Genomic DNA, 13,267 nt, shown 5'->3' with positions numbered 1-13,267 from the left:
GAGGAATCTGAGGAGGACATTGAAGAAGAACCTGAAGAGGAGTTGGAGAAGGATCCAAAATATGACCCCGACAAAGATTGAGACCCCACCCTGTTTTGCAAACCCTGAGTCGTGAACCCATGTGTGATAGACCTGACTTTGTTAATAGTATTGTAATATATACTATGAGGTTTGCTTTGTATAAAAGCGTGGTTGTGATTTTTCAGCTTCGAAAAATTTAGCATTGCTTTCCTATCCCATTGTTTTATTGTCTGGAGATTTTATTATGCTTCCGCATGCGTATTAAAAATGAATGGGTCAGCGATGCGTCTTAGGATGTTGCTATTTAATCGACCAAAGAGAGGGATGGGTGTGTGCCCGAGGATCGGGGCGTGACAAATTTAGTCTTAAATATTTTGATGATTTGCCAATTTAGTCATAAATCCTTTGATGACTTATCAATTTAATTCGTTCAGTCAATTTTTGGTTAGAAATTGCTAACCTAGATGCTAGCCCTGCTATATAACATGGCTGACACCAACGTGGACAAATTTTGCATTTTAAAAAAGCCATTTTTTTCCTTTCTCTTTTTCTTTTCCTTTGGCCCTTGGCCGATAGTGAGTGTGTCACGATCCTTACTGGCCACATGCGATGGTCATCCTCTCCAAATCTAGCAAGGGTTTGACCAGCATAGCCTAGTCGAGGGTCACCCTTGGTGAATTTGGTGAGGGCCGACCTAGGTTGCTGACCCTAGGCCAAAGGGAAAGAAAAGGATAAAAAGGGCAAAAAGGGCATTTTATATTAGAAAACACAAATTTTTTCCATGTCAGTGTTGACTATGCCACTCAAAATGGTGGGAGTCTATATTAGCGATTTCTGGTCAAAAATAGCTAGAATGAACAATTTGGTGAGCTATCATAAGGTTTAAGACTAAATTAACAAATCATCAAATGGTCTAGAGGTTTAGTTATAAATTGCAAGTTGTCAAAATATTTAAAACTAAATTGGCATAATTAAACGGTTTATGACTGTATTGGCCACCCTACAGTGGTTTATGACTTTTTGTACTATTATCACGACAATTATTATGACCCTCAATATTTGAATTATGTTTTGAGCAAAATATTGTAAACTCGTTAAAAAAAACAAATACAAACATGTAAACTCATGCTATATAGATTTTCATGTTTTCATTTGAAAATTAAATTAGTTGTTTTTTGCTTTCGTATTTTGGAGGAAAATTCTACCCAAAACAGAAGATGTGTGTAGCCTTTTTTTTCTTTTTGGTGGCTCTCAAAGAAGCCCTAATTGCTTCTTGGACCCATTTGTTGTGCTAATAAGCTATAGTCTTCTGGCGGTGATTTATACCATTGATTGCTAGTTTTGGTTAAACTTGTCAAAATAGATCATAGATTGATTTCTTAACCATATTTGATAAGCTGAGTTATTATGGGTTGGTTATTTATGGTAAATAGGTTATGAATGAGTTTAGGAAGGTAAAGCTCAAAATAAATGTGTGTTAATTGGGTTCACAATCTACTTAGATCCAAATCATCTCCCTGACTCTCTCTTCACTCTCTCTCGCTCTCACTTGATCTCACGTTCGTTTACTCCACGCTCTCATCTCAGTTTGATTATGAATTTTCCTACATTTGATTAAATATGTAAGTACTTTAGCAATATGAATCAAATCGAGTACGAATATAGGTCACTAGATTTGCATTGCATTGAAATAAGTCAAAATAGGTTAAATGGATAAATTTGAATCATACCATTTTTCGTCCAACTCAAACCCGACCCAACCCACCCATCTGACAAATCTAGATTTTTTGTTATTCAAAAAGTGCTCAAGAGTCAAGCCCATGTATTTGATGCACATAAGTAAATATAAAACGTTTCTAGGATTTTAATGTTGCTTACTAGGAACTGAAAAATGTTTAAGGATCCTTTCCAACAATAAACATACGATTTAGTGTTTGGGATGGGAGACTGGCCTTGTGTTTCAGCGGAAAGGGTCGATGTACCTTTCAAAAAACCAAAAAGATGTTTCACCAAATTGATAACACACCTTTCAAAATATGGTCGGATCAATGTGTGAATAGATGAAGGTTGTGAAGAGTCCTTTTGTTGATTTTAGACAGAAAAGTAAATGACAATGAATTTAAAGAAACAAACATTGAGAATAATGATAGCTAGTGATTTAAATTGTTGGAAAGATAAATTTATAAAGATAAATTTGTAAAGAATAGTGAGTTCTTTAAATGATTGAGATATGTCTTTACAAGACTACACTTGAGGTATTGATAACCAATAATTGAGGGTCACGCAAACGGTTATTGAACTTAAGCCTCTTAATCCTATCTACAGTTATAAGAAATTATACTATGTCCATTACCTTAACAGTTATATTGACTCTACTACCTTAGTATTTACATCAACTCTATTATCTTGATGGTTAAATCGACCTTTTGCTTTGACACGAAAACTCATATTTCTTTGACATCTTTGTCGACAAACACCAAATCTTCCCGTCAATCAATCATACTTTTTTGACTAACTGCTCGCAACATTTAGCAATTTTTCACTACTATTGCCATCTTATAGGTTTCTCTCAATCAAATTGTCGACTACAACATTTGGACAATTTTTTTTTTGCGTCAAAACCCTACTTCCCACTGGTCATATCTAAAGCAGGAACTCAATAATTCAGCAATCCACTAGAGGCCTTTGTCGCCATCTATCTCTCTCTCTCTCTCCCTCAAATATGAGATTGCGACCATGGAATTCATGTCGCACCTCGAATATCTGGGGTCACAATTGAGGTTGGACGTATTGACCACCACTTCTGCAATTGACCGCAAGGGAGGAAGCTTGCTTCGTTGAGAGAGAGAGAGAGAGAGAGAGAGAGAGAGAGAGAGAGAGAGAGAGAGGATGATTCGATAGGCGACAAAGGTGGAGGCATGACTATGGCAGAAAGCGAGTAGTGATGGGGATGCGTAGCACGAGGGCCAGAAGAGCTGGGCTGTGGCGAAGGAAGAGTGCTGGGGAAGTTTTATTTCCGAAATGCAAGTGATTCCAATCCAGGACAATTTAGACAAGAAGATGAGATTAATGCTAGAGAGGCATTCCAAAGTTTGAGTGGGGAGAGAGAACAAAGGAGATAAGAGCGTACAAAGTAGGGTCTGATGAAAGACGCAAACTACAGGGAATTCGCTTCTAGCTAATGATGGATACCAGGAGCTACTTTTTTGACATTCGAATAAATTTTTAGTAAAGGCGATGTAGTCACTATATCTAGTTAATGTATCAACAAATAATAAAAATTTACCATATAGTAGGGCATGAACTGGTGCAAATCTTATTAGGACACGATCAGCTGACTATGCCGTAAGTCTTTTAAATGAAACAGTGGCTTCTTAACCCTTCAATTCTTTACCTGAGATTATATGAATGGATCTGTTTCTTAAAATAAAAATATTACTTTCTCAACTTGTGATCTGAAATGTACTGTTACCTAACAGTACCGTTAGGCTAGCAATGCTCATCTTATTATCATAATAAGGAAGCACTAAACACTGAACAGAGCTTATAATCATGAATATGTGTGTGCGCGTGTATAAATAACGAGAAAATGATAATGGAAGTCCATTGGCATGGACAGGGTCTATGTACATGCCTAGAACCTCGTGGCCTCTAACTGAGAAGAACTTTTGGGTCAACGGCGCTTGTTTTACACGGAACAGGAACCAATTCCTCCGGATTCTCGAAACCTTAGGCTGGTTTCGTCAAAACCTCCAGAACTGTGCTCGCTGTCGTTCTCCCCCAGCACCCCTATAAATCCAACACGCTCCCTCTCTATTCCCCCACCAGCAAGTCCTCCATTTTCAGTCTTCACTTCATCAGGTCTCTCTCTCTCTCTCTCTCTCTCTCTCTCTCTCTCTCTCTGTGGCATGTCTGAGAACTTTATTGCATGAGATACGTTTTGGGAAGGTACTTGATGATTTATTGATAAAGGCACTCGTTTCATGAGGCGCCCACCACATGTTTGTAGTATTGGCGAGGGTCCTCGCCCTTTGCCCCTCGCCCCTTGGCCACTCGATGGCTACTGTAACCTCGTCAAATGTATTTTGAGTTAACTGATTTTGACTTTAATCATCATGAACCGCAGCCTCAAGATATATAGCAAGACTTCATCCATCCTTCAATGGGCGCGGTCAAAGATCAGGGAGAAACACCGACGGAGTGCCAATTCCAACACGGCGTGAAGCATCTTCACGAGAGTGGCCTCAAAAGACTTCCCACCAAGTACATACTGCCCATCCAAGACCGGCCGAGATCTGAGCCCACTGAGCCGAGCCTGAAGCTCCCTGTCGTCGACCTCGAGCAGCTGCGGGGCCCCTCCCGTCGGGAGGCCGTCGCCTCCATCGCCAACGCGTGCGAGAGGTACGGCTTCTTCCAGGTGGTCAACCACGGGGTCACAAGGGGTGTGGCAGAGGGCATGGTGGATGCAGGGCGGAGATTCTTTGGGATGCCCTTCGAGGAGAGGGCCAAGTACATGTCGGCGGACATGTTCGCGCCGGTCCGCTGCGGGACGAGCTTCAACCAGCGGAAGGACAACGTGTTTAGCTGGAGGGATTTCCTGAAGCTGACGTGTGAGCCCATGCCGGACGTCCTTGCGCACTGGCCTGCTTCCCCTGCTGACCTGAGGTTCGTATAAACCTTGTTCGTATACCAATAGTGTCGAGTGATACAGGAATGCTGTATAAATTTTAATTAGTAATATTTCATTTCTGATTAAGCAATTTAGTAATATTTCATTTCTGATTAAGCTCATCTTGGTGATACAGGTATACTGCCATGCATGCATATGTTTGACAGCAAAGAACTATAATTGTTTGTATATATTTAGATAATAAAAGGAAGAATCTTAATGTAATTATGAATGTTTCTGACAACGTGATTAGTTTGACTTATTAAAAGAGGATTATGCCGTATCTACTGTCTACAGGAAGTGGTAAGACTTGTACTCGAATTTAGTGGGGCCAAAAAAGGTTGAAACCACACATTAAGATAGTGGTAATACGTCTGGTTGCACCTCGATTATTATTCATTTCGTCACATCTGTTGACCCAGCTCACCTAATTACTTTTTGGTCATTCTTTTGCTCCACACTAAACACAAAATAAATTCGATACGGTTTGTTCGAGCATTTCCAGCTCAAATCGTGATAATCACCCATTTGAATCTTACAAATTATGTGTAAACTATTAAGATCGAAGTCCCCAACACATGCCAAATACCTGGACTAGATAGCCACGAGTCTACACATCTATGTCTTTGGATTATACCAAAAAAAAAAAAAATATTACCCAATAAGACTAAAATAATTGACAAAAAGAAAACGTCTCTCCTCTCTCCCTCGTGGACATGATTTGTCAACGCTATTTCTTTTCTAGGCAGGTGACTTGATTTGTTTACGCCGGAATCCAATTTCTAGACATGTAAGTAGCTTCTGGACGAACCAATATTAAATCTCATAGGCGGTACCTTGGGGGCTACTCTTCACACGCAAATTAAAATTAAATTAGACGGAACTTCACTCTCACATATATGAACTAGGAACTCTGCTTTAAATATTGCAAAAAACGCATAAAAAACTTGAGCACAAATCTGATACAATATTGCGCTAATGTTTTCTTTATCTTTGTGATGCTGTTATCAGGAAAGTGGCGGCTACCTACGCGGAAGAGACCCGAGACTTGTTTCTGGTGCTGATGGAGGCCATCTTGGAAGGCCTACATGGGTCGAATACAGAGGAGAGCAAGAAGATGAAAACAGAAGAAGGAGATGACGTTGATGACGATGATTATGAGGATATCTTGGAGAAGTTCAAAAATGGCAGCCAGCTCATGGTGGTGAACTGCTTCCCTCCATGCCCGGAGCCTGATCTGACCCTCGGGATGCCACCGCACTCCGACTACGGCTTCCTCACCCTACTCCTCCAAGATGAAGTCGAAGGCCTGCAGATTCAGTTCCAGGAGAACTGGGTCACCGTGGAGCCCATCGAGAACGGGTTCGTCGTCAACGTGGGTGACCATTTGGAGGTGGGTATTCACGAACAAGCGACGCTAAGGAAGATCAGCCTTTTTTACTTTTTCGGCTTATCTTGGGCTAGTTTTCATACGTTAGATTGAACTTAGAAACCACATTTTCAGTTCGATCAAAGGTAGGATTTCGTTAAAAAGAAAAAATTGTCTCCTTGTTGCATAAGACCTAGCGCTTCTAGCCTTTTCCCAAGTGAGAATCGAACTTGAGATCATCGCATGTTTTTGAAGTGCAATCTCTCAAGGTTTAGTAAATGATGAGACGATGTTTAATTGCGTAATTAGATAATTGGAACCTACGCACAAGATATTTCGTTTGCACAAAAGTATATTAGCACTCTAGCATTATAAGATGATTTTTTTTCTTGTTTTCTGTTTTTTGTTTTTCTCGTTGATTAAGAGGAAATAACTTCTCACGCCGGTCTAGTCAGTAAATCCTCCCTAGGAATGGAGAAATTATTGTGTGTTTGTGGAGTCCACAAACGCTCAAAGATACACCTCAATAGCACCTGCCTGAGTTTCCTAAATGGGAGATTTTGAGCATTTTTCTTCTCCACTACATATAAGAAAAATTCTTCCTTGTGGATCCCACTTATCTTGTTTATGCTAGAAAGGCGGTTGTAATTTTGATCACTAAATTAAAAATGGATATGATTTTTAAATATTACGAATATAAGTAACGTAAATGTGAATAAGTCATACGTATTTGTGTATACATATAGATTATGTTAACCCGTGTTCTTGGGAGTTATTAGACATATTTTATTGAAGAGTTTCAACTTTTAAAATAATGATTACCCAATTAACAAAACAAGTTTATACATAAAAGTATGTAATACTTTCTTAAATAGTAACTTGACAAGGAGACGAGGCACTCAATTATAGAATCATATCTGTTAATCAAATTCGTCAATGTATTTTATCCCTACAGTTTCGGCTATTTTTCTTGTAAAAAGAATTAACTTGTTATGGAAATAACTAAAAGGCACTTATCTTTTCATTCTCCCCTATCTTCAATTTTCACTTGGAAATCCTCCATTTGCACATTGAAAAAGTAATTCATGCACAAAAATACAATTAAAACCTCGTTTTTGTGACAGATTTTCAGCAACGGAAAGTACAAGAGTGTTCTGCACAGAGTCATCGTGAATTCTGAGAGATCTCGAATGTCAGTGGCTTCCTTGCATAGCCTTCCTGGCAAGTGTATGGTGAGGCCCTCACCGAAGCTCATCAACAAAACTAACCCGCGGCGCTACAAGGACACCAACTTCGGGAGCTTTCTCAAGTACGTATCGTCTCGCGAGCCTAAGAAGAAGAATTTCTTGGAGACCCAAAAGGTGACCTTGGAAAATATAGAAGAGAATCCCTAGTAGACAAAACTTAAAAGGAAATTGTGTGTACTTTGACTTTTTGTAGCATCAATTATTTGGTATTGATTGGCATAGAATTAATGTCATTACTTTCTTCAGCTTCTTCAGATTCTAATTTTGTTGTTTTTCTCCTCATTTTAATGCTCCTAAAAGTCTTCGTACATGTGAAATTGTTCAAGTCAAAACCTTCACCAACCTTAATCCCATCACCTATATTTGCTAAGTACTCTTATGAGAACGGTAGCTAAAAAGAGTTAAGTTTCAACGCCGCAATATAGTAATTTTGTGATTTTCTATTATTAGTAAATGAGTCTCCAAAATATAGTGAATTCTTTGTTAGTTCCACATCAAGGTATTCGTCAACAATTGTATATGTTTCTTGTTTATTTAATGATAAATGACATCAAATTGATAGTTCAAATGATAAATAAAATGTGTATCAAGGATGGATTTGGGTATATAGCAGGGGGCAAACCTTTTAACTACCCTTCATGAATTTATAAGATAGCTTGATTAAGAATAATTGTTAATTGGTCTTTACCAAAAAAAAATAATTGCTAATTGGGAGGTTTGCTTCCGAGGCCCCTTATCCTTGTGAAAAGGTTAGAATGTTGCAGCAGCAACATCATAAATGGAATGAAATAGAGAAATTGTGAGAGGAGGAGCGAGCAATTTCAGTGGACTAGAATGCCCATGCGGCAGACGAGGAGAGACAAGTAACTGTCATGGAGAGTTTCCCAATGATCCGCTACCGAAGTCCCAAAGTCCGAAGACGCTAAAGTCAATTGAACAGTTGATAAATCCGCTCATTCATAAATCCAAAAATCCTCGAAATGAGTGAATTGTTGGGTGTATTTATAGTGAGTGGGCTAAGAAAATTAGCATACAGGATCTCCCCATGTGGTAATCCCAATGTAAGCAATTGATGATGGACGGGTTGCCGTGGGTCAGGACAACACATGCAACAACAAATCCACCCAAAATAGGTTATGAAAAAGACAAGATTATTTCTAACAATTCTCACGCCGATCCTGTCAAATCGAAATTCTTTAAAACATTCTGATTGGACAGGGATATACTTTAGGATCTTGCCACCAATCCCAAATTATTCTTGCCCAAAGCGATGCTCTATGAAGCAAGGTCCGCTACAAGGTCCGCTACAAATCCCTTATAAAAATTGATTAAATTATGCAACTACACATATAACCCCCGACATATTTCCATATGAATATCTATTATATCATTGAAGTGATGTAATAATAATTCCTTATATTTTCGAAACAACAAATTAATTCCTTTATGCATTTCAGTTTTTTCTTCTAAACTTAGTTTCATTAATGGAAAGCTCATCATTTGATATGATACAAGTCGAAGATATTTCGTATCTTCCATTATCTGGGTCTTTTTAATATTACTAGCAAGAAAAGTAATTTAAAGAAGATAGAATTTGCTGGCAAATTTTTTCAGCACACGTTTCTTTTGTTTTTTTTTTCTTTCTGGCCAATTTTAAAAGCAAATACACAACCCAAAGGGAAAAAAACACTTCTCTTATTACAGTGCACGACGATTGGTCCTCAATTGATGTGCTTGTTAGGATCTCTTAGAATCTTGAATCTTATTATTACCCATTACTGGATATAGTGTTAAAGCGATTATCAGGTTGATTTTTTCTTTTCAAAAATATCAGATGGAGTTGAAAACAACACATTTTTTACTAGTGCATTTTATAACTTGAGTCGAATGCTTTTGTGGAATGTCAAAATAGATAGCTGTCTCCATCGCCCTTTCCTTTTTCCACAACAAATGTTCATCAACATTTTAATTAATTCACTAAGGTCACGTCCAATCACTAACAGGAGAAAGCATGTGAAACAGTGAGCTGAAGCTCAAAAAGGCATTTCCAGTAATTATTAGTGAAAGTTAGTTACCAATGCTTGGGATGTTTTAGTAGGAGACCTCTTGCATTTCTTATTTATTGGGCAAACTCTGGAATGAAGTCGACGTCGTCAATATCCCAAGTGATATTTCTCCTGAAAAATTACTTGAGTGTCACAAAACCCTATTTGGCCGATTCTACACAAACCCAGCTTTGAACTATAATGCTTTTCTAAACCTTATGAGGAAAGCTTGGAAGATGGAGAACTTTACCTGTGCGACGCTAGAACCGGGTTTTTTCTCCTTCTCCTTCCAGTCGGAAGCTGAGGCACAGAGAGTACTCCAATCTGGGCCTTGGTCCTTCTCCAGCCATCTTCTCATTCTTAGGCAGTGCGAACCTGACACACCTGAGTTCTATTATGATTTCAATCACTGTGATTTCTGGGTAAAGTTTATTGGATTACCCAATGGGAGAGTTACCTATGATGTAATCGAGGAAATTGCCTCCAAACTTGGAGTAGTCGTGGAAGTGAAACCGGAGGAAAAGGGGAATAGCAACTATAAAGTGGGCAAAGCTAGAGTGAAACTGCCCTTAGCAAACCCTCTGAAGACTAGTGTGCTTGTGAATCTAGATAACAAAAAGCTTTGGGTTGAATTTAAATATGAACGACTGCCCTACTACTGCTATTCTTGTGGCAGAATTGGTCATTATGCAACGGAGTGTGCTGAGATACCTTACAAGGAATCAAGGTTGGAACAGAACTTACCAGCCAGATGTGGTGATTGGCTGCAAGCTAAGGTGAAGGAACTAAGCCCCTATGGCAAAATATTTTATGGCAAGCAAGAGCTCCTTCCCAAAGAAGTGGATGTAGTGCCTGAAACCCCATTATCTCCTGCACCTGCAACAGAGCAGAATAGTTCACCATTATCCTAGCAAACACAGGATTGTAACACTCAGCTAAGGGGAAAGGAAATTTACCAACCTTCCTCATCTCGGGAAATAATTCTGGTTGAAGAGAAAAGCCCCCAGAAGAGGGGAAATAGCTGCATCTATGAGGAATCAATATTGATACTCCACAAGGAGCAGATGAAGGAAGCTGAAGTAGGGCTGGAGGTGACCCCCCTGCAAAGTCGAAAGGGAAAATATGTGAAGTCGACTAATTCAAAAAAAGTAAAAAGATTCTGTCCATATGGAGCACAAACAGCATCTCAACATGCGGAGGACAGTACTCAGCTAGTGGAAACACCTATTAGGGTGGCAGAAAAATCAGATTAATGGGCTCTGGTGGCTAGCCCTAATAAGCCACCAAACTACCCATGAAACTCTTAAGCTAGAATTGTCAGGGGCTGGGCAATCCCCTGACAATCCAAGCCTTGCGAGTCACTGTGACTCAAGAACGGCCCAACCTTGTTTTCATTATGGAAACAAAAAACCCAGAACAGAAAGTGCTCAGAATAAAAAGGAGACTCAAGTTTCATAATAGTTATATAGTTAATCCAGAAGGTACAGCAGGGGGCTTAGCTTTATTCTAGGATGATCAATTGCATTTATCCATCGACTCCTCCTCAGCCTTAGCAATCTTTACCCAATATCATCTGAAATACAATAATGAGAGAATGCATATCATTTTTCTCCATTTTTCAAATGATTTCAGAGAAAGAATATAGTTATGGGAGCAGATTTATTTAGTTAGTGTGCATTACCGACTATCATGGCTTTGCTTGGGCGATTTCAACGAAATACTAAATCACTGGGAGAAAGTGGGAAAGCACAGAGCTGAATCTTACAGGTTAACAGCTTTCAGAGACTTTGTCAATCAGTGTTCCTTGATGGACCTGGAATGCAAGGGATGCTCCTTCACCTGGTCAAATAAACGTGAGAGAGAGAATCTGGTGAAAAAGAGACTTGATAGAGCTTTTTGCTCGCTTCAGTGGAGAATTACTTACCTAGAGGCCGAATGCTTTGCACTCTCGGTGATAGGCTCGGATCATACTCCTCTCCTACTATCCCTGGCTCAACCAAAGAGTAGAAAACGAAAGCAGTTTAAGTATGAAGCATACTGGAATGATGAAGCAGAAAGCAAAACCATAGTCACAGACACCTGGAATGACCCGCTGCACATGATCTCACCCCGGTGGAGAAACTGCAGCAAGTACAGTAGAAGTTGATACAGTGGAGTAAAAGTAAATTCGGCCATGCAAAGAAGAGAATCACCTGGTTGAAAGGTGAACTCCAGAACCTGATGAACAGCACGCAAATTAATGGAGAATCAGCTCAAGTGAAAGAGATAACTAAAGAGATTGACCAACTATGGTGACAAGAGGAGATGTATTGGAGTATGCGGTCAAGGATAAATTGGATAAAGTGGGGTGATAAAAATATTCGGTTTTTTCATGCGACGAAAATTCAGAGGAGATGTCGAAACCAGATAACAATGCTGAAAAATGAGAGTGGAGCATGGGTTCGAGGGGAACAACAACTACAGGGGATGATAGAACAATTTTACAAAAATGTATACACTACAGTGGGTCTCCGCAACTGGCAACCCATATTAGAACTCATACCTACCTTAGTGGATGACCAGATGAATCATACCTTGATGGCTCCAGTCACAGAGGAGGAAATCACTAGAGCTATGCAGGAGCTAGGGGCCTTCAAGACACCCGGTCATGATGGGTTTCACGGCATCTTCTACAAAGAGCATTGGTCAGTAATCTCCAAAGATATCTATCAGGCAGTGCAGCTCCTTTTCACCTCTGGCCACCTAGACCCTGCACTAAACAAAACACTCATCACACTGATACCCAAAATCCCACAACCTGAAAAACTGGAGCAATATCGCCCTATAAGTCTCTGCAATTTTCTATATAAAATAATCTCCAAAGTACTAACAAACAGGCTCAAACCAATTCTACCACACATCATCGCAGAGGAACAGAGTGCTTTTGTGGGAGGCAGGCAGATTCAGGATAATATATTGATCGTTCAGGAGGTGTTACATAGACTACGAACCAGCAACAGGAAAAAGAAGTTCCAAGCAGTTTTAAAACTCGACATGCAAAAGGCGTACGATCGCATTGAGTGGGACTTTCTTAAGGCCTGTCTAACAAGATTAGGCTTCTATGACCTATGGGTATAGTGTATCATGCAATGTGTGACCACAGTAACATACAGCATAAATTTCAATGGGGAGCCCTTACCTTTCTTTAAACCTACCTGTGGATTACGCCAAGGAGACCCACTCTCACCTTACCTCTTTATCATCGTCGCCAATGTGCTGTCTATCCTGATGAAGAAAGCTGTTCAAGAGGGTTTGCTTACATGAATCAAATTGAATAACCACTGCCCTACTCTGTCCCATCTACTCTTTGCTGATGACTCGATCTTCTTCCTGCATGGCACAATTGTAGAATGTCAACACTTGGCGAATATCTTAAATCAATACTGTTTTGCTTCTGGTCAAGCAATCAATCTCAACAAATCAGGAATCTACTTTAGCAAAGGATGTCCTACAACTCTAAAGAGAAACATGGCATCAACTCTTAGAGTTCCAGAAATCACTAAGACAAGGAAATATTTAGGCATACCTTCAGATTGGGGGCAATCCAAGAAAGACATGTTCGTATGGAATTTAGCTCGGGTCAACTCCAAACTAGACAGCTATAAGGAAAAATTGTTATCAAAAGCAGGAAAGAAAACACTCCTGAAAGCGGTAATACAAGCTATCTCTCAATATGATATGTCAATATTCAAAATACCTATATCGATTTGCAAAGCAATTGAGAGAAAGGTGGCATCTTTTTGGTGGAAAAGCAATGAGAAAAAGGCTAGAATTCACTGGAAGAAGTGGGACTTGTTAAAAACCAGGAAGAGTGAAGGGGGTTTAGGTTTTAAAGATTTACAAATATTCAACATAGCAATGCTAGCTAAGCAGATGT

At 39.5% G+C, this 13,267-nt stretch overlaps 1 protein-coding gene across 1 annotated transcript; it reads left to right on the top strand.

Moving 5' to 3' along the window:
* Positions 1-3,664: 3,664 nt before the first annotated feature.
* On the top strand, positions 3,665-7,560 carry LOC104438850 (protein DMR6-LIKE OXYGENASE 1). The gene is made up of 4 exons (XM_010052010.3): positions 3,665-3,882; positions 4,148-4,686; positions 5,702-6,083; positions 7,184-7,560. The coding sequence occupies exons 2-4, from the start codon at positions 4,184-4,186 to the stop codon at positions 7,451-7,453; spliced, it is 1,155 nt and encodes a 384-aa protein (XP_010050312.2). The 5' UTR covers positions 3,665-3,882; positions 4,148-4,183; the 3' UTR covers positions 7,454-7,560.
* Positions 7,561-13,267: the final 5,707 nt, after the last annotated feature.

The sequence above is a fragment of the Eucalyptus grandis genome, chromosome 1, assembly GCF_016545825.1.
Source record: "Eucalyptus grandis isolate ANBG69807.140 chromosome 1, ASM1654582v1, whole genome shotgun sequence".
In the NCBI taxonomy this organism is placed as follows: domain Eukaryota; kingdom Viridiplantae; phylum Streptophyta; class Magnoliopsida; order Myrtales; family Myrtaceae; genus Eucalyptus; species Eucalyptus grandis.
The sequence above is the reverse complement of the archived record's forward strand: the minus strand, read 5'-3'. Positions and strand labels throughout refer to the sequence as shown.

Excerpts from the sequence above, each read along its gene's own strand:
- LOC104438850 (XM_010052010.3), top strand. The coding sequence starts at position 4,184 with ATGGGCGCGGTCAAAGATCAGGGAGAAACACCGACGGAGTGCCAATTC. Across the intron at positions 4,687-5,701 it reads GCTTCCCCTGCTGACCTGAG|GAAAGTGGCGGCTACCTACG; the intron begins GTTCGTATAAAC and ends TGCTGTTATCAG. Across the intron at positions 6,084-7,183 it reads ACGTGGGTGACCATTTGGAG|ATTTTCAGCAACGGAAAGTA; the intron begins GTGGGTATTCAC and ends TTTTTGTGACAG.